This window comes from Oncorhynchus masou, chromosome 5 (assembly GCF_036934945.1).
Source record: "Oncorhynchus masou masou isolate Uvic2021 chromosome 5, UVic_Omas_1.1, whole genome shotgun sequence".
Lineage (NCBI taxonomy): Eukaryota > Metazoa > Chordata > Actinopteri > Salmoniformes > Salmonidae > Oncorhynchus > Oncorhynchus masou.
In genome coordinates, this window is record NC_088216.1 from 90,193,524 (window position 1) to 90,220,467 (window position 26,944).

A 26,944-nucleotide genomic window follows, 5' to 3' on the forward strand; every position below is an offset into this window, starting at 1 on the left:
TAGCTGAGCCATTCTCCACTTTCTCTCTCTGCTCTGTAGCTGAGCAGTTCTCCACTCTCTCTGCTCTGTAGCTGAGCCGTTCTCCACTCTCTCTCTCTGCTCTGTAGGTGTGCAGTTCTCCACTCTCTCTCTCTGCTCTGTAGCTGAGCCGTTCTCCACTCTCTCTGCTCTGTAGCTGAGCCGTTCTCCACTCTCTCTCTCTCTGCTATGTAGCTGTGCAGTTCTCCACTCTCTCTCTCTGCTCTGCAGCTGAGCTGTTCTCCACTCTCTCTCTGCTTTGCAGCTGAGCCGTTCTCCACTCTCTCTCTGTAGCTGAGCCGTTCTCCACTCTCTCTCTGCTCTGTAGCTGATCCATTCTCCACTTTCTCTCTCTGCTCTGTAGCTGAGCTGTTCTCCACTCTCTCTCTCTGTAGCTGAGCCGTTCTCCACTCTCTCTGCTCTGTAGCAGAGTGAGATGTGGAAATAGTACAAAAGGGAAAATAAATGTAAATAAGTGTTGTATTTACAATGGTATTCATTCTTCACTTGAAACCCTTCTGTTCTCTCTCTGCTCTGTAGTTGAACCCTTATACTCTTTTCTGTTCTGTTACTATAAACCCTTCTGGTCTCTCTCTGCTCTGTAGCTATAAACCCTTCTGGTCTCTCTCTGCTCTGTAGCTATAAACCCTTCTGTTCTCTCTCTGCTCTGCTGTGGTGTGTGCTGGCGTCAGAGCGCTCAGTACCTCCCTCGCTCGCTCAATCACTCACTGCTCCTACCGCAGTGGCAGCCTCCCTCCGCTCTGTCCTCCTCCCCCCTCCGCTCTGTCCTCCTCCCCCCCTCCGCTCTGTCCTCCTCTCTCTCACACACAATGCAGCTCAGCAGCACACACAGCCTGGGCTCTTACTCTCCTCATTCATCACCGGTATGGTCGCTCTGTTCTGCTCTTTACCACAGTCGCTGATATAACCTCACCGAGCTACCGCCCAGCCGCTTTCTCACCTTCTCTCTCTCTCCTTCTCACCCTCTCTCCCCTCTCTCTCTCTCTCTCTCTCCCTCTTTCCCACTCCGCTCTCTCTCTCTCTCTCTCTCTGTCTCTCTCCCTCTCTCCCCCACTCCGCACTCTCTCTCTCTCTCTGTCTCTCTCTCTCTCTCTCTCTCCCTCTCTCTGTGTCTCTCTCTCTCTCTCAGAAGGAGTAATGGAGTGGACCACCATGTAGACAGTCTGCAGCCAGAGACAGAAGAGAAGCTAGAAGCTGCAGAATGGGAACATAACATCTGGAGCGGCTCCTTGATTGCTGCCATGAAAAGAAGCGCACTAAGAACAGAAGGGATGTTATTGTCTTGTGGACGGTCCTCTGCTCCTCTCGCTGGTCTAACTTGCTTCTCTTAGTGTTCTCCTGGATGGTCGTGTGGTTACACTGTATTTTCTCCACGTCGCTCACTTATTAAGGGAACTGTCTGTATCTCAAACCGAGGAGATGTTTCGCCCTCTGTCCGTCAGCGGCTGCTGCAGCATCACGGCTCTTTCTCTCTCTCTCTGACCTAGAGATCTATCGTCTGGTTTCTCTGGTATCACCGGGCACGTTCCAGTGTCATTCATTCCTCTCTCTCCCTCTCTCTCGCTTTCTCTTTCCCTTTCTTCATTTTAAGAATCTCTCTTTCTCTCAACCTACACGACTCATTGAGTTTTGTCAAGATACTGAGCAGCTAGTCAAGTCACCATGGGGGACCTGACGAACAGTGATTATTACGCTAAGAACCAAGGAAACGATGTCAGCAGTAACCACGAGGGGGGCTTTGGGGTCTCGGTCATGGAGCTGCGCGACCTCATGGAGCTGAGAGGCAGCGATGCAGTGGTTAAGATCCAGGAGGAGTACGGGGACATGGACGGGCTCTGTCAACGGCTCAGAACATCACCCACAGAAGGTGAGTCACACGACTTCACACCGGCCTCCGGGCTCTCTCACGCTGTGTGTGTGTGTGTGTTTTAATGGCTGTGTGTGTTTTAATGGCTGTGTGTGTGGGGGTGGGTGGGGGTGGGTGGGGGTGGGGGGGTCAAACCCAGCAAGTGTTATAGAGGTGTGTTGTAACACTGGAGAATATGATATTCCCATATGAAGGAGTGCATGACATGTATGAGTTAGTATTAGGTCACTTACACAATGTCTACGATTAAAACGCTATGTCTACAACTAAAACGCTATGTCTACGATTAAAACGCTATGTCTACGACTAAAACGCTATGTCTACGATTAAAACGCTATGTCTACAACTAAAATGCAATGTCTACGATTAAAACGCTATGTCTACGATTAAAACGCTATGTCTACAACTAAAACGCTATGTCTACGACTAAAACGCTATGTCTACAACTAAAACGCTATGTCTACGACTAAAACGCTATGTCTGATTAAAACGCTATGTCTACGACTAAAACACTATATCTACGATTAAAACGTTATGCCTACGATTAAAACGCTATGTCTACGATTGCAACACTATGTCTACGATTAAATGTCTATGAGTACAAAACCCCTGAGCCACTAAGTCATTTCAACAAGGACTGAAAAACTGGTTGTGTGCTAAAGTAGTGTAGTCCTAAAACACTGGACAGCATAAGCAATGTTATATCGAGTATATAATTTCTGTAACTAGAAGCACAGATCCCAGAAAAGCGTTTGAAAAGCCTGAAGATACTGTTATTTAAACATGTCTTAAAACACAGTACAGCATATCCATCCACTACTGGCACACCCACATGATGTGTACGACACCATGAACACTTAAAACACATTTGAATGACAGTTATGAAATGCCTCCGTGCTGTGGTTAACCCCTTGCCTGACGACCTTCGTGCTGTGGTTAACCCCTTGCCTGACGACCTCCGTGCTGTGGTTAACCCCTTGCCTGACGACCTTCGTGCTGTGGTTAACCCCTTGCCTGACGACCTTCGTGCTGTGGTTAACCCCTTGCCTGAAGAACCTCTGTGCTGTGGTTAACCCCTTGCCTGGCGACCTCCGTGCTGTGGTTAACCCCTTGCCTGAAGAACCTCAGTGCTGTGGTTAACCCCTTGCCTGAAGAACCTCAGTGCTGTGGTTAACCCCTTGCCTGACGACCTCCGTGCTGTGGTTAACCCCTTGCCTGACGACCTTCGTGCTGTGGTTAACCCCTTGCCTGACGACCTTCGTGCTGTGGTTAACCCCTTGCCTGAAGAACCTCTGCTGTGGTTAACCCCTTGCCTGACAACCTCCGTGCTGTGGTTAACCCCTTGCCTGACGACTCAAACTGAATTGTCTTTCTGCTGCATGTTCGCTACGTTCTTCAGTCTGAGACTGACATCGTCGAAGTCGTTTGTGGTGAAGTCAAAAAGAGGGTTGTTGTACAGAACAAAAACATCAGTGATTTGGATGATCTCTAACCAATCAGAGTGTCAAAGCCAATGCTGAATTTTCAAAAACACTGCCCTACCCAAGTGTGTTCCGGCTCTTGGCCAAACACCACAGTTTCTGGGACCAATCAGACGGTCTAGAAATCATAAGGGACGGATCAGATCCAGACTCATTGCGGAGAGAAGAAACTAATGTCCGTTGGCGTTGCATAACGTTTGGCCGGAGCAAGGAGTCTGCGTGGCCAGGCATGTCACTGCCCCCTGTTAGTGAGCAAGGAGTCTGGGAGGCCAGGCATGTCACTGCCCCCTGTTAGTGAGCAAGGAGTCTGGGGGGCCAGACATGTCACTGCCCCCTGTTAGTGAGCAAGGAGTCTGGGGGGCCAGGCATGTCACTGCCCCCTGTTAGTGAGCAAGGAGTCTGGGTGGCCAGACATGTCACTGCCCCCTGTTAGTGAGCAAGGAGTCTGGGGGGCCAGACATGTCACTGCCCCCTGTTAGTGAGAAAAGAGTCTGGGTGGCCAGCCAGGTCACTGCCCCCTGTTAGTGAGCAATGAGTCAGGGTGGCCAGGCATGTCACTGCCCCCTGTTAGTGAGCAAGGAGTCTGGGTGACCAGGCATGTCACTGCCCCCTGTTAGTGAGCAAGGAGTCAGGGTGGCCAGGCATGTCACTGCCCCCTGTTAGTGAGCAAGGAGTCTGGGGGGCCAGACATGTCACTGCCCCCTGTTAGTGAGAAAAGAGTCTGGGTGGCCAGCCAGGTCACTGCCCCCTGTTAGTGAGCAATGAGTCAGGGTGGCCAGGCATGTCACTGCCCCCTGTTAGTGAGCAAGGAGTCTGGGTGACCAGGCATGTCACTGCCCCCTGTTAGTGAGCAAGGAGTCAGGGTGGCCAGGCATGTCACTGCCCCTGTTAGTGAGCAAGGAGTCTGGGGGCCAGGCATGTCACTGCCCCCTGTTAGTGAGCAAGGAGTCTGGGGGCCAGGCATGTCACTGCCCCTGTTAGTGAGCAAGGAGTCAGGGTGGCCAGGCATGTCACTGCCCCCTGTTAGTGAGCAAGGAGTCTGGGTGGCCAGGCATGTCACTGCCCCCTGTTAGTGAGCAAGGAGTCTGGGTGGCCAGGCATGTCACTGCCCCCTGTTAGTGAGCAAGGAGTCTGGGGGCCAGGCATGTCACTGCCCCCTGTTAGTGAGCAAGGAGTCTGCGTGGCCAGGCATGTCACTGCCCCCTGTTAGTGAGCAAGGAGTCTGCGTGGCCAGGCATGTCACTGCCCCCTGTTAGTGAGCAAGGAGTCAGGGTGGCCAGGCATGTCACTGCCCCCTGTTAGTGAGCAAGGAGTCTGGGGGCCAGGCATGTCACTGCCCCCTGTTAGTGAGCAAGGAGTCTGCGTGGCCAGGCATGTCACTGCCCCCTGTTAGTGAGCAAGGAGTCAGGGTGGCCAGGCATGTCACTGCCCCCTGTTAGTGAGCAAGGAGTCTGGGTGACCAGGCATGTCACTGCCCCCTGTTAGTGAGCAAGGAGTCAGGGTGGCCAGGCATGTCACTGCCCCCTGTTAGTGAGCAAGGAGTCTGGGTGGCCAGGCATGTCACTGCCCCCTGTTAGTGAGCAAGGAGTCAGGGTGGCCAGGCATGTCACTGCCCCCTGTTAGTGAGCAAGGAGTCTGGGGGGCCAGGCATGTCACTGCCCCCTGTTAGTGAGCAAGGAGTCTGCGTGGCCAGGCATGTCACTGCCCCCTGTTAGTGAGCAAGGAGTCAGGGTGGCCAGGCATGTCACTGCCCCCTGTTAGTGAGCAAGGAGTCTGGGTGACCAGGCATGTCACTGCCCCCTGTTAGTGAGCAAGGAGTCTGGGGGGCCAGGCATGTCACTGCCCCCTGTTAGTGAGCAAGGAGTCTGGGTGGCCAGGCATGTCACTGCCCCCTGTTAGTGAGCAAGGAGTCAGGGTGGCCAGGCATGTCACTGCCCCCTGTTAGTGAGCAAGGAGTCTGGGTGGCCAGGCATGTCACTGCCCCCTGTTAGTGAGCAAGGAGTCTGGGTGGCCAGGCATGTCACTGCCCCCTGTTAGTGAGCAAGGAGTCTGGGTGGCCAGGCATGTCACTGCCCCCTGTTAGTGAGCAAGGAGTCTGGGGGGCCAGGCATGTCACTGCCCCCTGTTAGTGATTAAGGAGTCTGCGTGGCCAGGCATGTCACTGCCCCCTGTTAGTGAGCAAGGAGTCTGCGTGGCCAGGCATGTCACTGCCCCCTGTTAGTGAGCAAGGAGTCAGGGTGGCCAGGCATGTCACTGCCCCCTGTTAGTGAGCAAGGAGTCTGGGGGCCAGGCATGTCACTGCCCCCTGTTAGTGAGCAAGGAGTCTGCGTGGCCAGGCATGTCACTGCCCCTGTTAGTGAGCAAGGAGTCTGCGTGGCCAGGCATGTCACTGCCCCCTGTTAGTGAGCAAGGAGTCTGGGGGCCAGGCATGTCACTGCCCCCTGTTAGTGAGCAAGGAGTCTGGGTGGCCAGGCATGTCACTGCCCCCTGTTAGTGAGCAAGGAGTCTGGGGGGCCAGGCATGTCACTGCCCCCTGTTAGTGAGCAAGGAGTCTGGGGGGCCAGGCATGTCACTGCCCCCTGTTAGTGAGCAAGGAGTCTGGGTGGCCAGGAAACACTGCCCCTGTTAGTGAGCAGTGACATTGCTTTCGTTAGACATTTTCAGAGCCAGCCACTTCCTCTCGTCCTCTGCCTAGCCAAAGGTCTCTCTAAATTCAATACAAAGGACTTTATTTGCATGGGAAACATATTTAAAAAAAATAATTTTACCTTTATTTAACTAGGCAAGTCAGTTAAGAACAAATTCTTATTCTCAATGATGGCCTAGGAACAGTGGCTTGACTGCCTGTTCAGGGGCAGAACAACATATTTGTACCTTGCCAGCTCAGGGATTTGAACGTGCAACCTTTCTGTTACTAGTCCAACGCTCTAACCACTAGGCTACCTACCACCTCTACACTCTAACCACTAGGCTACGCTGCCGCCCCCCACACATTGCCAAAGCAATTATTATTATGTATCAGAAATGAACAGTAAACATTACACACACACGTTTCAAACGAATAGAGACATTTCAAATAACATGTTATGGCTATATACAGCGTTGTAATCATGTGGCGCAGGTGGTATAGCATGGTGTTTGTAATGCCAGGGTTGGCTGTTCAATTCCCACGGGGAACCAGTATGGAAAAGTACAGAAAATATGTCTGCACACTACTGTCAGGCGCTCTGGATAAAAGCCTCTGCTAAATGACTGAAATGTAAGTAAGAACAGAATTTTGTGTTGTATTTATGTAGGAAGTAGAGGAGGGGACTAAGCACATACTCCTGAGGAGCCCCTTGTTCAGGGTCAGCATTGTGGAGTTGTTGTTGCCTACCCTTACCACCTGGGGCTGGCCAATCAGGAAATCCAGTTGCCGAGGGAGGTGTTTTTAGTCCCAGGGTCCTTAACTTAGTGATGAGCTTTGAGGGCACTATAGTGTTGAACGCTGAGCTGTCGTCAATGAACAGCATTCTCACGCAGTTACTTCCCCTCTTGTCCAGGTGGGAGTTGGGAGTGAGATTGCATCATCCGTGGATATATTGAGTTGTTTTGCAAATTAGAGTGGGCCTGGGATGATGGTGTTGATTAGTGCCATGACCAGCCTTTTAAAGCACTTCATCATTACATATTTGAGTGCTCCAGGGCGATAATAATGTAGTCAGGTTACCTTTGGTACTCTTGGGAACAGGAACAATGGCTTGAAACACGTTGGGATTACAGACTGGTGCAAGGAGAGATTGAAAATGTCTGTGAAGACACCTGCTAACTGTTAACCTGTTTAACCGTTTTGCTCATATCGGCCACGGAGAGTCGAGGTCACACAGTCATCTGGAAAAACAGGGGCTTTCACGTAAGGCACAGTGTAATATTCCATGAAGCATAAAAGGTATTTAGCTTGCTCTGGAGCATCTTGTGGTTGAGTTTCCCTTTGTAATCCATTATCCGTCTGCAAGCCCTGCCACATAGGACTAGTGTAGTAGCCGGTGTAATAGAATTACAGCTTCCTCCTATATTGTTCTTTTGAAGGGTTTGATGTCTTGTTTGGGGTCGTAGTGGGATTTCTTGTACGCGTCGATGTCTGTAGACTTTAGCTCAGCACATCTGTTGCCTGTAATCTATGGTTTTCGGTTTGGATACGTTCTTATAGTCGCCGTGGGGACGACATCGTCTATGCAACGTATTGACGAAGCGCATGGCGGTTATGGGGAACTTCTCAGTGTTATGGGATGAATCCCGGAACATATCCCAGTCTGTACTAGCAAAACTTCGTCTTCGTCTGACCACTTCCATATTGAACGCATCACTGGTACTTCCTGTTTGAGCTTTTGTTTGTAATTAGGAAGCAGAATAATGTAGTCATGGTCAGATTTGCCTAAGGGAGAACGAAGCAGTGCCTTGTGGGTAGAATATAAGTGGTGTATAGCTTTAGCTCCCCTAGTGGCGCAGGAGACAGAAAGTGAGGTAGGACGGTTTTATGTCTCACAGGGTGAAAGTCTCAACCCACCAGAAACGCTGCCTCTGGTTGAGCGGTTTCGTTTTTGTTTATGGCTCCATACAGTTCGTTGAGTGCCAGAGTGGTGTTGGCTTGTGGGAGGAATGTAGACATCCGTGAAAATTACAGATGAGAACCCTCTTGGTAGATAACAGGGTCTACAGTTTACCATGAGGTATTCTACATCAGGTAGAGGTCTACAGTTTACCATGAGATATTCTATATCAGGTAGCGGTCTACAGTTTACCATGAGGCATTCTATATCAGGTAGAGGTCTACAGTTTACCATGAGGTATTCTATATCAGGTAGATTAAAGGGTCTACAGTTTACCATGAGGTATTCTATATCAGGTAGAGGTCTACAGTTTACCATGAGGCATTCTATATCAGGTAGATTAAAGGGTCTACAGTTTACCATGAGGTATTCTATATCAGGTAGAGGTCTACAGTTTACCATGAGGTATTCTATATCAGGTAGAGGTCTACAGTTTACCATGAGGTATTCTATATCAGGTAGAGGTCTACAGTTTACCATGAGGCATTCTATATCAGGTAGAGGTCTACAGTTTACCATGAGGTATTCTATATCAGGTAGAGGTCTATAGTTTACCATGAGGTATTCTATATCAGGTAGATTAAAGGGTCTACAGTTTACCATGAGGCATTCTATATCAGGTAGATTAAAGGGTCTACAGTTTACCATGAGGTATTCTATATCAGGTAGAGGTCTATAGTTTACCATGAGGCATTCTATATCAGGTAGATTAAAGGGTCTACAGTTTACCATGAGATATTCTATATCAGGTAGAGGTCTATAGTTTACCATGAGGCATTCTATATCAGGTAGAGGTCTACAGTTTACCACGAGGTATTCTATATCAGGTAGAGGTCTACAGTTTACCATGAGGTATTCTATATCAGGTAGATTAAAGGGTCTATAGTTTACCATGAGGCATTCTATATCAGGTAGAGGTCTACAGTTTACCATGAGGTATTCTATATCAGGTAGATTAAAGGGTCTACAGTTTACCATGAGGCATTCTATATCAGGTAGATTAAAGGGTCTACAGTTTACCATGAGGTATTCTATATCAGGTAGAGGTCTACAGTTTACCATGAGGCATTCTATATCAGGTAGAGGGCTACAGTTTACCATGAGGCATTCTATATCAGGTAGAGGTCTACAGTTTACCATGAGGTATTCTATATCAGGTAGAGGTCTACAGTTTACCATGAGGCATTCTATATCAGGTAGATTAAAGGGTCTACAGTTTACCATGAGGCATTCTATATATGGTCGAGGTCTACAGTTTACCATGAGGTATTCTATATCAGGTAGAGGTCTACAGTTTACCATGAGGTATTCTATATCAGGTAGATTAAAGGGTCTACAGTTTACCATGAGGTATTCTATATCAGGTAGATTAAAGGCTCTACAGTTTACCATGAGGTATTCTACATCAGGTAGAGGTCTACAGTTTACCATGAGGTATTCTATATCAGGTAGAGGTCTACAGTTTACCATGAGGTATTCTACATCAGGTAGAGGTCTACAGTTTACCATGAGGTATTCTATATCAGGTAGAGGTCTACAGTTTACCATGAGGTATTCTATATCAGGTAGAGGTCTACAGTTTACCATGAGGCATTCTATATCAGGTAGATTAAAGGGTCTACAGTTTACCATGAGGTATTCTATATCAGGTAGATTAAAGGGTCTATAGTTTACCATGAGGTATTCTATATCAGGTAGATTAAAGGGTCTACAGTTTACCATGAGGTATTCTATATCAGGTAGAGGTCTACAGTTTACCATGAGGTATTCTATATCAGGTAGAGGTCTACAGTTTACCATGAGGCATTCTATATCAGGTAGAGGTCTACAGTTTACCATGAGGTATTCTATATCAGGTAGATTAAAGGGTCTACAGTTTACCATGAGGTATTCTATATCAGGTAGAGGTCTACAGTTTACCATGAGGTATTCTATATCAGGTAGATTAAAGGGTCTACAGTTTACCATGAGGTATTCTATATCAGGTAGAGGTCTACAGTTTACCATGAGGTATTCTATATCAGGTAGATTAAAGGGTCTACAGTTTACCATGAGATATTCTATATCAGGTAGAGGTCTACAGTTTACCATGAGGTATTCTATATCAGGTAGAGGTCTACAGTTTACCATGAGATATTCTATATCAGGTAGATTAAAGGGTCTACAGTTTACCATGAGGTATTCGATATCAGGTAGAGGTCTACAGTTTACCATGAAGTATTCTATATCAGGTAGAGGTCTACAGTTTACCATGAGGTATTCTATATCAGGTAGAGGTCTACAGTTTACCATGAGGTATTCTATATCAGGTAGAGGTCTATAGTTTACCATGAGGTATTCTATATCAGGTAGATTAAAGGGTCTACAGTTTACCATGAGGTATTCTATATCAGGTAGATTAAAGGGTCTACAGTTTACCATGAGGCATTCTATATCAGGTAGATTAAAGGGTCTACAGTTTACCATGAGGTATTCTATATCAGGTAGATTAAAGGGTCTACAGTTTACCATGAGGTATTCTATATCAGGTAGAGGTCTACAGTTTACCATGAGATATTCTATATATGGTGAGCAAAATCTAGAGATTTCCTTCAAATAGGAAGCAGCACATCACTTGTTATTTATGATAAAAATGTATCTTCTCTACCTTTCCAGTCCTCCATTAGCTGCCGTCCGATCCCCCAAAAAAGTAATTGTAAATATAATGAAAGTCACTATATAGCAAAGTTGGGTTGGAACTTGTAAGATGTTGCCCTTCTGTCAGCGTCATCCTGTCATACTAGAGCATGTTGTCCTGTCCTCCAGCTCTCATCAACTCCACCAGTGATAGATGCTATAGAGCATGTTGTCCTGTCCTCCAGCTCTCAGCTACTCCACCGGTGTGGTTATGCGTATGTTTGTGTTTGTGGTTAGCGGGCCCTGTATGTGGTGGTGATGTGATTCCATTAAGCCATATGTTGTGACCACAGAAATATGATCTGGGTTATTCTCCTGACATGTAAACCAATCTGTCAACATGCTTGGTCTCAATTGGGTCCTGACTGTTTTTTCTAGTGTATCCCTTAGTACTGAGACCTAGTAGGTATGCCCTCCAGGCCACTCCACCCCAACCCACCCCACCCACCCCAGCCCAGCCCAGCCCAGCTCACCCCATCTCAGCCCAGCTCACCCCACCCCAGTTCATTCCAGCCCAGCTCACCCATCCCAGCTCACCCCAGCCCACCCCAGTTCACCCCAGCCCAGCTCACCCCACCCCAGTTCACCCTAGCTCAGCTCACCCAAGCCCAGCTCACCCCAGCCCAGCTCAGCTCACCCCAGCCCAGCTCACCCCAGCTCAGCTCACCCTAGCCCAGCTCAGCTCACCCCACCCCAGCTCACCCCACCCCAGTTCACCCCAGCTCAGCTCACCCAAGCTCAGCTCACCCAACCCCAGCTCAGCTCAGCTCACCCCACCCCAGCTCAGCTCACCCCAGCTCAGCTCACCCTAGCCCAGCTCACCCCAGTCCAGCTCACCCCACCCCAGTTCACCCCAGCTCAGCTCACCCCAGCTCAGCTCAGCTCACCCAAACCCAGCTCAGCTCAGCTCACCCCACCCCAGCTAACCCCAGCTCAGCTCACCCCAGCCCAGCTCATCCCAGCCCAGTTCACCCCACCCAAGCCCAGTTCACCCCAGCCCAGCTCACCCCAGCCCAGCTCACCCCAGTCCAGCTCACCCCAGCCCAGCTCACCCCAGCCCAGTTCACCCCAGTCCAGCTCACCCCAGCCCAGCTCACCTCACCCCATCCCAGCCCAGTTCACCCCAGTCCAGCTCACCCCAGCCCAGCCCACCCCAGCCCAGCTCACCCCAGCCCAGCTCACCCCATCCCAGCCCAGTTCACCCCAGCCCAGCTCACCACCGTCCAGTTCACCCCAGCCCAGCTCACCACCGTCCAGCTCACCCCAGCCCAGCTCACCCCAGCCCAGTTCACCCCAGCCCAGCCCACCCCAGCCCAGCTCACCCCAGCCCATCTCACCCCATCCCAGCCCAGTTCACCCCAGCCCAGCTCACCACCGTCCAGTTCACCCCAGTCCAGCTCACCCCAGCCCAGCCCACCCCAGCCCAGCTCACCCCAGCCCAGCTCACCCCATCCCAGCCCAGTTCACCCCAGCCCAGCTCACCACCGTCCAGTTCACCCCAGCCCAGCTCACCACCGTCCAGCTCACCCCAGCCCAGCCCACCACAGTCCAGCTCACCCCAGCCCAGCCCACCCCAGCCCAGCTCACCCCATCCCAGCCCAGGTCACCCCAGCCCAGCTCACCACCGTCCAGTTCACCCCAGCCCAGCTCACCACCGTCCAGCTCACCCCAGCCCAGCCCACCCCAGTCCAGCTCACCCCAGCCCAGCCCACCCCAGTCCAGCTCACCCCAGCCCAGCCCACCCCAGTCCAGCTCACCCCAGCCCAGCCCACCCCAGTCCAGCTCACCCCAGCCCAGTTCACCCCAGCCCAGTTCACCCCAGCCCAGCCCACCCCAGCCCAGCTCACCCCAGCCCAGCTCACCCCATCCCAGCCCAGCTCACCCCAGCCCAGCCCACCCCAGCCCAGCTCACCCCAGCCCAGCTCACCCCAGCCCAGCTCAACCCACCCCAGCTCACCCCAGCCCAGTTCACCCCAGTCCAGCTCACCCCAGCCCAGCTCACCCCAGCCCAGCTCACCCCAGTCCAGCTCACCCCAGTCCAGCTCACCCCAGCCCAGCTCACCCCAGTTCAGCTCACCCCACCCCAGCTCACCCCAACCCAGTTCACCCCAGTCCAGCTCACCCCATCCCAGCCCAGCTCACCCCAGCCCAGCTCACCCCAGTCCAGCTCACCCCAGCCCAGCTCACCCCAGTCCAGCTCACCCCAGCCCAGCTCACCCCAGTCCAGCTCACCCCATCCCAGCCCAGCTCACCCCAGCCCAGCTCACCCCAGCCCAGCTCACCCCAGCCCAGTTCACCCCAGCCCAGCTCACCCCAGCCCAGTTCACCCCAGCCCAGCTCACCCCAGCCCAGCTCACCCCAGTCCAGCTCACCCCAGTCCAGCTCACCCCAGCCCAGCTCACCCCAGTTCAGCTCACCCCACCCCAGCTCACCCCAACCCAGTTCACCCCAGCCCAGCTCACCCCAGCCCAGTTCACCCCAGCCCAGCTCACCCCAGCCCAGTTCACCCCAGTCCAGCTCACCCCAGTCCAGCTCACCCCAGCCCAGCTCACCCCAGTTCAGCTCACCCCACCCCAGCTCACCCCAACCCAGTTCACCCCAGCCCAGCTCACCCCAGCCCAGCTCACCCCAGCCCAGTTCACCCCAGCCCAGCTCACCCCAGCCCAGCTCACCCCAGCCCAGCTCACCCCAGTCCAGCTCACCCCAGCCCAGCTCACCCCAGTCCAGCTCACCCCAGTCCAGCTCACCCCAGCCCAGTTCACCCCAGCCCAGTTCACCCCAGCCCAGTTCACCCCAGCCCAGTTCACCCCAGCCCAGTTCACCCCAGCCCAGCTCACCCCAGCCCAGCTCACCCCAGCCCAGTTCACCCCAGTTCAGCTCACCCCATCCCAGCCCAGCTCACCCCAGTCCAGCTCACCCCAGTCCAGTTCACCCCAGCCCAGTTCACCCCAGTTCAGCTCACCCCATCCCAGCCCAGCTCACCCCAGTCCAGCTCACCCCAGACCAGGTAACCCCAGCCCAGTTCACCCCAGTTCAGCTCACCCCATCCCAGCCCAGCTCACCCCAGTCCAGCTCACCCCAGCCCAGCTCACCCCAGCCCAGCTCACCCCAGCCCAGCTCACCCCAGCACTTAGATAAAGGGTTTCAAAAGTGTTCTTCGGCTGTCCCCATAGGATAACCATTTTTGGTTTCAGATAGAACACTTTTGGTTCCAGGTAGAATCCTTTTTGATTCTACCTGGAACTATCTTTGGAAAGGGATCTATATGGAACCTAAGAAGGGTTTTACCTGGAACAAAAAAAAGGGTTCTTTAAAGGATTTTCTATGAGGACAGCCGATGAAACCTTTTAGGTTCTAGATAGCACCTTTTTTTTATCTAAGAGTGTAGCACCACACCTGTCCCACCTAAGATAACCACATATACTGTATAACCATCATAGTGCTTCAGACTGGTCTCATAGACTCCACGTAACGTAATAATCGAAAATCCGGGACTTATTTTTCAGTCTCATTACTGAAATCTATTTCCCTTGCCCAAAAATGTATATCTTTATGAGTTTGTCTGTTTTATTTTTATTTTATCCATAACTGTTATAGAGGTCTACTGTCCTCCCAAGTTAAGTAGTTTGTTGTCTTGTTTTATTAAATCAGAAGTTATTATCCTGGGTGACCTAAATTACTGTTGGGGAAATTCTGGCTTCAGACATCTAAAATATGTGTAATGATCTGACCCAGCTGGTGACTAAGTTTACATGGCCCAACCTTAAAGACCCTTCAAAGTCAACTCTGATTCATCTTATTTTAACAAATACACCAGTGAAATATGTTTCTACTAGAGGTCGAACGATTATGATTTTTCAATGCGATACCGATATCGATTATTGGAGGACCAAAAAAAGCTGATACCAATAAAACATTTTTGTTGTTGTTGTAATAATAATAAAATAATAAAAAATAAAATAAAAATTATTTGTAATAATGACAATTACAACAATACTGAATGAACACTTATTTTAACTTAATATAATACATCATTAAAATCAATTTAGCCTCAAATAAATAATGAAACATGTTCAATTTGGTTTAAATAATGCAAAAACAAAGTGTTGGAGAAGAAAGTAAAAGGGCAATATGTGCCATGTAAGAAAGCTAACGTTTCAGTTCCTTGCTCAGAACATGAGAACATATGAAAGTTGGTGATTCCTTCTAACATGAGTCTTCAATATTCCCAGGTAAGAAGTTTTAGGTTGTAGTTATTATAGGAATTACAGGACTATTTCTCTCTATACCATTTGTATTTCATATATCTTTGACTATTAGATGTTCTTATAGGCACTTTAGTATTTCCAGTGTAACAGTATAGCTTCCGTCCCTCTCCTCGCTCCTACCTCGAACCAGGAACACATCGACAACAGCAACCCTCGAAGCAGCGTTACCCATGCAGAGCAAGGGGAACAACTACTCCAAGTCTTAGTGACGTTTGAACAGCTATTAGCGCGCACCCCGCTAACTAGCTAGCCATTTCACATCGGTTACACCAGCCTAATCTCAGGAGTTGATAGGCTTGAAGTCATAACCAGCATTACGAAGAGCTGCTGGTGTTTGAATGATTGCTTACGAGCCTGCTGGTGCCTACCACCGCTCAGTCAGACTGCTCTATCAAATATCAAATCATAGACTTAATTACAACATAATAACACACAGAAATACGAGCCTCAAGTCATTAATATGGTCGAATCCAGAAACTATCATCCCGAAATCAAAATGTTTATTCTTTCAGTGAAATATGGAACCGTTCAGTATTTTATGGAACGGATGGCATCCAAACGTCAAAATATTCCTGTTACACACAACCTTCAATGTTATGTCATAATTACGTAAATTCCTGGCAAATTCGTTCGCAACGAGCCTGGCGGCCCAAACTGTTGCATATACCCTAACTCTGCGTGCAATGAACGCAAGAGAAGTGACACAATTTCACCTGGTTGATATTGCCTGCTAACCTGGATATCTTTTAGCTAAATATGCAGGTTTAAAAATATATACTTCTGTGTGCTGATTTTAAGAAAGGCATTGATGTTCATGGTTAGGTACACATTGGAGCAACGATACGCACCGCATCGATTATATGCAACGCAGGACACGCTAGATAAACTAGTAATATCATCAAACATGTGTATTTAACTAGTGATTATGATTGATTGATTGTTTGTTTTTTATGAGAAAAGTTTAATGCGAGCTAGCAACTTACCTTGGCTTCTTACTGCATTCGCGTAACAGGCAGGCTCCTCGTGGAGTGCAATGAGGGGTAGGTGGTTAGAGTGTTGGACTAGTTAAACGTAAGGTTGCAGGATTGAATCCCCAAGCTGACAAGGTACAAATCTGTCGTTCTGCCCCTGAACAAGGCAGTTAACCCACTGTTCCTAGGCCGTCATCACTAGAGGTAATCAGTTTGTTGTGGGGGTGTCAGTGAGAAGACAAGACAATAGAAGGGCTTCATTGGCTGCTAAAAGTTCTACAGTTTGACTATGATGTGGGCAGTATCCTCAGTGGAAGTCTGTTTCTTTGCTATTTCTGTGTCTATTCCCCTCCCTCCCTCCTCCGTCCCTCCCTCCCTCCCTCCCTCCCTCCCTCCCTCCCTCCCTCCCTCCCTCCCTCCCTCCCTCCCTCCCTCCCTCCCTCCCTCACTCCCTCCCTCCCTCCCTCCCTCCCTCCCTCCCTCCTCTGTTCCTCCACCGTCTGTCATCCTGTCTCTTCACACCTCCCTCCCTCTCCCTGTCTCTCCCTCCCTCTCTTTGTCTCTCCCTCTCTCCATCCCTCCCTCTCTCTGTCTCTCTGTCCCTCCATCCCTCCCTCCTCTGCTCTCCTTTTCTATTTCTGGTTGATGGCCTTCTACATCTCACCGGAGAACACATCCTACATTAAACATACTATTTCCTTTAGACTGTGTCATACGTCCCAGCCTAGAACCCTACATCCCAGCCTAGAACCCTATATTCCAGCCTAGAACCCTACATCCCAGCCTAGAACATTACATCCCAGCCGGGAGAGAGAGAGAGAGAGAGAGAGAGAGAGTCTAGATGAGGATCAAGACGAACACAGAGAGAGAGAGACCCCTGCATGTAGGCTAGACTAGTGCGTGGCTGGCAGGTCTCATAGAGTGTGTTGGACAGTGTGGTGGCATAGAGTGTGTTGGACAGTGTGGTGGCACAGAGTGTGTTGGACAGTGTGTTGGACAGTGTGGTGGCATAGAGTTTGTTGGACAGTGTGTTGGACAGTGTGGTGGACAGTGTGGAGGCACATAGTGTGTTGGACAGTGTGGTGGACAGTGTGGTGGCACAGAGTGTGTTGGACAGTGTGGTGGCACAGAGTGTGTTGGACAGTGTGGTGGACAGTGTGTGTTGGACAGTGTGGTGGACAGTGTGGTGGACAGTGTGGTGGCACAGAGTGTGTTGGACAGTGTGTTGGACAGTGTGGTGGACAGTGTGTTGGACAGTGTGTTGGCACAGAGTGTGTTGGACAGTGTGGTGGACAGTGTGGTGGCACAGAGTGTGTTGGACAGTGTGGTGGACAGTGTGTTGGACAGTGTGTTGGCACAGAGTGTGTTGGACAGTGTGGTGGACAGTGTGGTGGACAGGGTGTTGGACAGTGTGGTGGACAGTGTGGTGGACAGTGTGTTGGACAGTGTGGTGGCACAGAGTGTGTTGGACAGTGTGGTGGACAGTGTGGTGGACAGTGTGTTGGACAGTGTGGTGGACAGTGTGGTGGCACAGAGTGTGTTGGACAGTGTGGTGGACAGTGTGGTGGACAGTGTGTTGGACAGTGTGGTGGACAGTGTGGTGGCACAGAGTGTGTTGGACAGTGTGGTGGACAGTGTGGTGGACAGTGTGTTGGACAGTGTGGTGGACAGTGTGGCGGACAGTGTGGTGGCATAGAGTGTGTTGGACAGTGTGGTGGCACAGAGTGTGTTGGACAGTGTGGTGGACAGTGTGGAGGCACAGAGCGTGTTGGACAGTGTGTTGGACAGTGTGGTGGCACAGAGTGTGTTGGACAGTGTGGTGGCACAGAGTGTGTTGGACAGTGTGGTGGCACAGAGTGTGTTGGACAGTGTGGTGGCACAGAGTGTGTTGGACAGTGTGGTGGACAGTGTGGTGGCATAGAGCGTGTTGGACAGTGTGGTGGCACAGAGTGTGTTGGACAGTGTGGTGGCACAGAGTGTGTTGGACAGTGTGGTGGCACAGAGCGTGTTGGACAGTGTGTTGGACAGTGTGTTGGACAGTGTGTTGGACAGTGTGTTGGACAGTGTGTTGGACAGTGTGTTGGACAGTGTGGTGGACAGTGTGTTGGACAGTGTGTTGGCACAGAGTGTGGTGGACAGTGTGGTGGCACAGAGTGTTTTGTAGGCGTTGACAGGTGGAAGGCGCAGTGTGAAGTATGACAGCTGATTCATCGCCTTCCGTCTCCCTGTGATGTATGTGCAGTGTGGTGAGCAGGTCTGAGCTGGCGCTGGGTGGTTCTCAGCCGCCAATTACAGTCACGACTACAGTACAGCCGTCTAAGGAGCTGCCTGGCTGAGTTAACAGCAGGGATGATGTCTGCTGTGTAGTGGAGAAATGGAGAGGAGAGGAGGGGGGGGGGAGGGGAGGGGGACAGGAAAGAAGAGCAGAGGAGAAGGGGAGAGGGAGAGGAGAAGGGAGAGGAGAGGAGAAGGGGAGAGACGGGAGAGGAGAAGAGAAGGGGAGAGATGGGTGAGGAGACTGGAGAGGAGAAGGGAGAGACGGGAGAGGAGAGGAGAAGGTGAGAGACGGGAGAGTAGAAGGGGAGAGACGGGAGAGGAGAGGAGAGGAGAAGGGAGAGGAGAAGGGGAGAGACGGGAGAGGAGAAGGGGAGAGACGGGAGAGGAGAAGGTGAGAGGAGAAGGGGAGAGACAGGAGAGGAGAGACGGAGACGGGAGGAGAAGTGGAGAGGAGAAGGGAAGGGGAGAGACGGGAGAGGAGAAGGGGAGAGACGGGAGAGGAGAGGAGAAGGGGAGAGATGGGAGAGGAGACTGGAGAGGAGAAGGGGAGAGACGGGAGAGGAGAGGAGAAGGGAGAGGAGAAGGTGAGAGACGGGAGAGTAGAAGGGGAGAGACGGGAGAGGAGAGGAGAAGGGAGAGGAGAAGGGGAGAGACGGGAGAGGAGAAGGTGAGAGGAGAAGGGGAGAGACGGGAGAGGAGAGACGGAGACGGGAGAGGAGAGGAGAGGAGAAGTGGAGAGGAGAAGGGGAGAGACGGGAGAGGAGAGTAGAAGGGGAGAGACAGGAGAGGGGAGGAGATGGGGAGAGACAGGAGAGGAGAAGGGAGAGGAGAAGGGGAGAGACGGGAGAGAAGGGGAGAGACGGGAGAGGAGAGGAGAAGGGGAGAGACGGGAGAGGAGAGGAGAAGGGGAGAGACGGGAGAGGAGAAGGGGAGAGACGGGAGAGGAGAGGAGAAGGGGAGAGATGGGAGAGGAAGGGAGAAGGGGAGAGACGGGAGAGGAGAGGGGGAGAGACCGGAGAGGAGAGGAGAAAGGGAGAGACGGGAGAGGAGAGGGGGAGAGGGGGAGAGGGAGAGGGAGAAGGGAGAGGAGAAGGTGAGAGACGGGAGAGGAGAGGGGGAGAGACGGGAGAGGAGAGGAGAAGGGGAGAGACGGGAGAGGAGAAGGGGAGAGGAGAGGAGAAGGGAGAGAAGGGGAGAGACGGGAGAGGAGAAGGGGAGAGACGGGAGAGGAGAGAGGAAGGGAGAAGGGGAGAGATGGGAGAGGAGAGGGGGAGAGACGGGAGAGGAGAAGGGGAGAGACGGGAGAGGAGAAGGGGAGAGGAGAGGGGAGAGGAGAAGGGGAGAGACGGGAGAGGAAAAGGGAGAGGAGAAGGGGAGAGACGGGAGAGTAGAGAGGAAGGGAGAAGGGGAGAGACTGGAGAGGAGAGGGGGAGAGACCGGAGAGGTAGAGGAGAAGGGGAGAGACGGGAGAGGAGAAGGTGAGAGACGGGAGAAGAGAAGGTGAGAGACGGGAGAGGAGAAGGGGAGAGACGGGAGAGGAGAAGGGGAGTATAATACAATTAAATTAATTTTGCCACATGCTTGGTAAACAACCGGTGTAGACAAACAGTGAAATGCTTCCTGACGGGCCCTTCCCTTACTATCAGTGGAAGGGTTCCTGACGGGCCCTTCCCTTACTATCAGTGGAAGGGTTCCTGACGGGCCCTTCCCTTACTATCAGTGGAAGGGTTCCTGACGGGCCCTTCCCTTACTATCAGTGGAAGGGTTCCTGACTGGCCCTTCCCTTACTATCAGTGGAAGGGTTCCTGACGGGCCCTTCCCTTACTATCAGTGGAAGGGTTCCTGACGGGCCCTTCCCTTACTATCAGTGGAAGGGTTCCTGACGGGCCCTTCCCTTACTATCAGTGGAAGGGTTCCTGACGGGCCCTTCCCTTACTATCAGTGGAAGGGTTCCTGACGGGCCCTTCCCTTACTATCAGTGGAAGAGTTCCTGACGGGCCCTTCCCTTACTATCAGTGGAAGGGTTCCTGACGGGCCCTTCCCTTACTATCAGTGGAAGGGTTCCTGACGGGCCCTTCCCTTACTATCAGTGGAAGGGTTCCTGACGGGCCCTTCTCTTACTATCAGTGGAAGGGTTCCTGACGGGCCCTTCCCTTACTATCAGTGGAAGGGTTCCTGACGGGCCCTTCCCTTACTATCAGTGGAAGGGTTCCTGACGGGCCCTTCCCTTACTATCAGTGGAAGGCTTCCTGACGGGCCCTTCCCTTACTATCAGTGGAAGGGTTCCTGACGGGCCCTTCCCTTACTATCAGTGGAAGGGTTCCTGACGGGCCCTTCCCTTACTATCAGTGGAAGGGTTCCTGACGGGCCCTTCCCTTACTATCAGTGGAAGGGTTCCTGACGGGACCTTCCCTTACTATCAGTGGAAGGGTTCCTGACGGGCCCTTCCCTTACTATCAGTGGAAGGGTTCCTGACGGGCCCTTCCCTTACTATCAGTGGAAGGGTTCCTGACGGGCCCTTCCCTTACTATCAGTGGAAGGGTTCCTGACGGGCCCTTCCCTTACTATCAGTGGAAGGGTTCCTGACGGGCCCTTCCCTTACTATCAGTGGAAGGGTTCCTGACGGGCCCTTCCCTTACTATCAGTGGAAGGGTTCCTGACGGGCCCTTCCCTTACTATCAGTGGAAGGGTTCCTGACGGCCCTTCCCTTACTATCAGTGGAAGGGTTCCTGACGGGCCCTTCCCTTACTATCAGTGGAAGGGTTCCTGACGGGCCCTTCCCTTACTATCAGTGGAAGGGTTCCTGACGGGCCCTTCCCTGACTATCAGTGAAATGCTTCCTGACGGGCCCTTCCCTTACTATCAGTGAAATGCTTCCTGACGGGCCCTTCCCTTACTATCAGTGGAAGGGTTCCTGACGGGCCCTTCCCTTACTATCAGTGAAATGCTTCCTGACGGGCCCTTCCCTTACTATCAGTGGAAGGGTTCCTGACGGGACCTTCCCTTACTATCAGTGGAAGGGTTCCTGACGGGCCCTTCCCTTACTATCAGTGGAAGGGTTCCTGACGGGCCCTTCCCTTACTATCAGTGAAATGCTTCCTGACGGGCCCTTCCCTTACTATCAGTGGAAGGGTTCCTGACGGGCCCTTCCCTGACTATCAGTGAAATGGTTCCTGACGGGCCCTTCCCTTACTATCAGTGGAAGGGTTCCTGACGGGCCCTTCCCTTACTATCAGTGGAAGGGTTCCTGACGGGCCCTTCCCTTACTATCAGTGGAAGGGTTCCTGACGGGCCCTTCCTTACTATCAGTGGAAGGGTTCCTGACGGGCCCTTCCCTTACTATCAGTGGAAGGGTTCCTGACGGGCCCTTCCCTTACTATCAGTGGAAGGGTTCCTGACGGGCCCTTCCCTTACTATCAGTGGAAGGGTTCCTGACGGGCCCTTCCCTTACTATCAGTGGAAGGGTTCCTGACGGGCCCTTCCCTTACTATCAGTGGAAGGGTTCCTGACGGGCCCTTCCCTGACTATCAGTGGAAGGGTTCCTGACTGGCCCTTCCCTTACTATCAGTGGAAGGGTTCCTGACGGGCCCTTCCCTTACTATCAGTGGAAGGGTTCCTGACGGGCCCTTCCCTTACTATCAGTGGAAGGGTTCCTGACGGGCCCTTCCCTTACTATCAGTGGAAGGGTTCCTGACGGGCCCTTCCCTTACTATCAGTGGAAGGGTTCCTGACGGGCCCTTCCCTTACTATCAGTGGAAGGGTTCCTGACGGGCCCTTCCCTTACTATCAGTGGAAGGGTTCCTGACGGGCCCTTCCCTGACTATCAGTGGAAGGGTTCCTGACGGGCCCTTCCCTTACTATCAGTGGAAGAGTTCCTGACGGCCCTTCCCTTACTATCAGTGGAAGGGTTCCTGACTGGCCCTTCCCTTACTATCAGTGGAAGGGTTCCTGACGGGCCCTTCCCTTACTATCAGTGGAAGGGTTCCTGACGGGCCCTTCCCTTACTATCAGTGGAAGGGTTCCTGACGGCCCTTCCCTTACTATCAGTGGAAGGGTTCCTGACGGGCCCTTCCCTTACTATCAGTGGAAGGGTTCCTGACGGGCCCTTCCCTTACTATCAGTGGAAGGGTTCCTGACGGGCCCTTCCCTTACTATCAGTGGAAGGGTTCCTGACGGGCCCTTCCCTTACTATCAGTGGAAGGGTTCCTGACGGGCCCTTCCCTTACTATCAGTGGAAGGGTTCCTGACGGGCCCTTCCCTTACTATCAGTGGAAGGGTTCCTGACGGGCCCTTCCCTTACTATCAGTGGAAGGGTTCCTGACGGCCCTTCCCTTACTATCAGTGGAAGGGTTCCTGACGGGCCCTTCCCTGACTATCAGTGGAAGGGTTCCTGACGGCCCTTCCCTTACTATCAGTGGAAGGGTTCCTTCCCTTACGGCCCTTCCCTTACTATCAGTGGAAGGGTTCCTGACGGGCCCTTCCCTTACTATCAGTGGAAGGGTTCCTGTGGAAGGGTTCGGCCCTTCCCTTACTATCAGTGGAAGGGTTCCTGACGGGCCCTTCCCTTACTATCAGTGGAAGGGTTCCTGACGGCCCTTCCCTTACTATCAGTGGAAGGGTTCCTGACGGGCCCTTCCCTTACTATCAGTGGAAGGGTTCCTGACGGGCCCTTCCCTTACTATCAGTGGAAGGGTTCCTGACGGGCCCTTCCCCTTACTATCAGTGGAAGGGTTCCTGAAGGGTTCCCCTTCCCTTACTATCAGTGGAAGGGTTCCTGACGGGCCCTTCCCTTACTATCAGTGGAAGGGTTCCTGACGGGCCCTTCCCTTACTATCAGTGGAAGGGTTCCTGACGGGCCCTTCCCTTACTATCAGTGGAAGGGTTCCTGACGGGCCCTTCCCTTACTATCAGTGGAAGGGTTCCTGACGGGCCCTTCCCTTACTATCAGTGGAAGGGTTCCTGACGGGCCCTTCCCTTACTATCAGTGGAAGGGTTCCTGACGGCCCCTTCCCTTACTATCAGTGGAAGGGTTCCTGACGGGCCCTTCCCTTACTATCAGTGGAAGGGTTCCTGACGGGCCCTTCCCTTACTATCAGTGGAAGGGTTCCTGACGGGCCCTTCCCTTACTATCAGTGGAAGGGTTCCTGACGGGCCCTTCCCTTACTATCAGTGGAAGGGTTCCTGACGGGCCCTTCCCTTACTATCAGTGGAAGGGTTCCTGACGGGCCCTTCCCTTACTATCAGTGGAAGGGTTCCTGACGGGCCCTTCCCTTACTATCAGTGGAAGGGTTCCTGATCGGGCCCTTCCCTTACTATCAGTGGAAGGGTTCCTGACGGGCCCTTCCCTTACTATCAGTGGAAGAGTTCCTGACGAGCCCTTCCCTTACTATCAGTGGAAGGGTTCCTGACGGGCCCTTCCCTTACTATCAGTGGAAGGGTTCCTGACGGGCCCTTCCCTTACTATCAGTGGAAGGGTTCCTGACTGGCCCTTCCCTTACTATCAGTGGAAGGGTTCCTGACGGGCCCTTCCCTTACTATCAGTGGAAGGGTTCCTGACGGGCCCTTCCCTTACTATCAGTGGAAGGGTTCCTGACGGGCCCTTCCCTTACTATCAGTGGAAGGGTTCCTGACGGGCCCTTCCCTTACTATCAGTGGAAGGGTTCCTGACGGGCCCTTCCCTTACTATCAGTGGAAGGGTTCCTGACGGGCCCTTCCCTTACTATCAGTGGAAGGGTTCCTGACGGGCCCTTCCCTTACTATCAGTGGAAGGGTTCCTGACGGGCCCTTCCCTTACTATCAGTGGAAGGGTTCCTGACGGGCCCTTCCCTTACTATCAGTGGAAGGGTTCCTGACTGGCCCTTCCCTTACTATCAGTGGAAGGGTTCCTGACGGGCCCTTCCCTTACTATCAGTGGAAGGGTTCCTCCCCTGACGGGCCCTTCCCTTACTATCAGTGGAAGGGTTCCTGACGGGCCCTTCCCTTACTATCAGTGGAAGGGTTCCTGACGGGCCCTTCCCTTACTATCAGTGGAAGGGTTCCTGACGGGCCCTTCCCTTACTATCAGTGGAAGGGTTCCTGACGGGCCCTTCCCTTACTATCAGTGGAAGGGTTCCTGACTGAACATGGCTATATACAGGGAGGTAATAACATGGCTATATACAGGAAGTACCAGGTACTAACATGGTTATATACAGGAAGTACCAGGTACTAACATGGTTATATACAGGAAGTACCAGGTAATAACATGGCTATATACAGGGAGTACCAGGTAATAACATGGCTATATACAGGGAGTACCAGGTAATAACATGTCTATATACAGGGAGTACCAGGTAATAACATGTCTATATACAGGAAGTACCAGGTAATAACATGTCTATATACAGGAAGTACCAGGTACTAACATGGTTATATACAGGAAGTACCAGGTAATAACATGGCTATATACAGGGAGTACCAGGTAATAACATGGCTCTATACAGGGAGTACCAGGTAATAACATGTCTATATACAGGAAGTTCCAGGTAATAACATGGCTATATACAGGAAGTACCAGGTAATAACATCAAATCAAATCAAATTTATTTATATAGCCCTTCGTACATCAGCTGATATCTCAAAGTGCTGTACAGAAACCCAGCCTAAAACCCCAAACAGCAAGCAATGCAGGTGTAGAAGCACGGTGGCTAGGAAAAACTCCCTAGAAAGGCTAAAACCTAGGAAGAAACCTAGAGAGGAACCAGGCTATGTGGGGTGGCCAGTCCTCTTCTGGCTGTGCCGGGTAGAGATTATAACAGAACATGGCCAAGATGTTCAAATGTTCATAAATGACCAGCATGGTCGAATAATAATAAGGCAGAACAGTTTAAACTGGAGCAGCAGCACGGCCAGGTGGACTGGGGACAGCAAGGAGTCATCATGTCAGGTAGTCCTGGGGCATGGTCCTAGGGCTCAGGTCCTCCGAGAGAGAGAAAGAAAGAGAATTAGAGAGAGCATATGTGGGGTGGCCAGTCCTCTTCCAGCTGTGCCGGGTGGAGATTATAACAGAACATGGCCAAGATGTTCAAATGTTCATAAATGACCAGCATGGTCGAATAATAATAAGGTAGAACAGTAGAAACTGGAGCAGCAGCACGGCCAGGTGGACTGGGGATAGCAAGTAGTCATAATATCAGGTAGTCCTGGGGCATGGTCCTAGGGCTCAGGTCCTCCGAGAGAGAGAAGGAGAGAATTAGAGAACGCACACTTAGATTCACACAGGACACCGAATTGGACAGGAGAAGTACTCCAGATATAACAAACTGACCCCAGCCCCCCGACACATAAACTACTGCAGCATAAATACTGGAGGCTGAGACAGGAGGGGTCAGGAGACACTGTGGCCCCATCCGAGGACACCCCCGGACAGGGCCAAACAGGAAGGATATAACCCCACCCACTTTGCCAAAGCACAGCCCCCACACCACTAGAGGGATACCTTCAACCACCAACTTACCATCCTGAGACAAAGCTGAGTATAGCCCACAAAGATCTCCTCCATGGCACAACCCAAGGGGGGGTGCCAACCCAGACAGGATGACCACATCAGTGAATCAACCCACTCAGGTGACGTACCCCCTCCAGGGACGGCATGAGAGAGCCCCAGTAAGCCAGTGACTCAGCCCCTGTAATAGGGTTAGAGGCAGAGAATCCCAGTGGAAAGAGGGGAACCGGCCAGGCAGAGACAACAAGGGTGGTTCGTTGCTCCAGAGCCTTTCCGTTCACCTTCCCACTCCTGGGCCAGACTACACTCAATCATATGACCCACTGAAGAGATGAGTCTTCAGTAAAGACTTAAAGGTTTTAGACCGAGTTTGCGTCTCTGACATGGGACCGTTCCATAAAAATGGAGCTCTATAGTAGAAAGCCCTGCCTCCAGCTGTTTGCTTAGAAATTCTAGGGACAATTATGAGGCCTGCGTCTTGTGACTGTAGCGTACGTGTAGGTATGTACGGCGACCAAATCAGAGAGATAGGTAGGAGCAAGCCCATGTAATGCTTTGTAGGTTAGCAGTAAAACCTTGAAATCAGCCCTTGCTTTGACAGGAAGCCAGTGTAGGGAGGCTAGCACTGGAGTAATATGATAACATTTTTGGTTCTAGTCAGGATTCTAGCAGCCGTATTTAGCACTAACTGAAGTTTATTTAGTGCTTTATCCGGGTAGCCGGAAAGTTGAGCATTGCTGTAGTCTAACCTAGAAGTGACAAAAGCATGGATTAATTTTTCTGCATCATTTTTGGACAGAAAGTTTCTGATTTTTGCAATGTTACGTAGATGGAAAAAAGCTGTCCTTGAAATAGTCTTGATATGTTCTTCAAGAGAGAGATCAGGGTCCAGAGTAACGCCGAGGTCCTTCACAGTTTTATTTGAGACGACTGTACAACCATTAAGATTAATTGTCAGATTCAACAGAAGATCTCTTTGTTTCTTGGGACCTAGAACAAGCATCTCTGTTTTGTCCGAGTTTAAAAGTAGAACGTTTGCAGCCATCCACATGTCTGAAACACATGCTTCTAGCAAGGGCAATTTTGGGGCTTCACCATGTTTCACTGAAATGTACAGCTGTGTGTCATCCGCATAGCAGAGAAAGTTAACATTATGTTTTCGAATAACATCCCCAAGAGGTAAAATATATAGTGAAAACAATAGTGGTCCTAAAACGGAACCTTGAGGAACACCGAAATTTACAGTTGATTTGTCAGAGGACAAACCATTCACAGAGACAAACTGATATCTTT

At 51.5% G+C, this 26,944-nt stretch overlaps 1 protein-coding gene across 1 annotated transcript in view; it reads left to right on the forward strand.

Moving 5' to 3' along the window:
- The first annotated feature begins 828 nt into the window (after nt 1-828).
- LOC135540433 (plasma membrane calcium-transporting ATPase 2-like) overlaps nt 829-26,944 on the forward strand; it is a 222,071-nt gene continuing 195,955 nt past the window's right edge. Inside the window, 2 exon segments of the mRNA XM_064967060.1 lie at nt 829-902; nt 1,169-1,906. Of these exon segments, the coding sequence (XP_064823132.1) occupies nt 1,702-1,906 (205 nt within the window). The 5' untranslated portion in view covers nt 829-902; nt 1,169-1,701.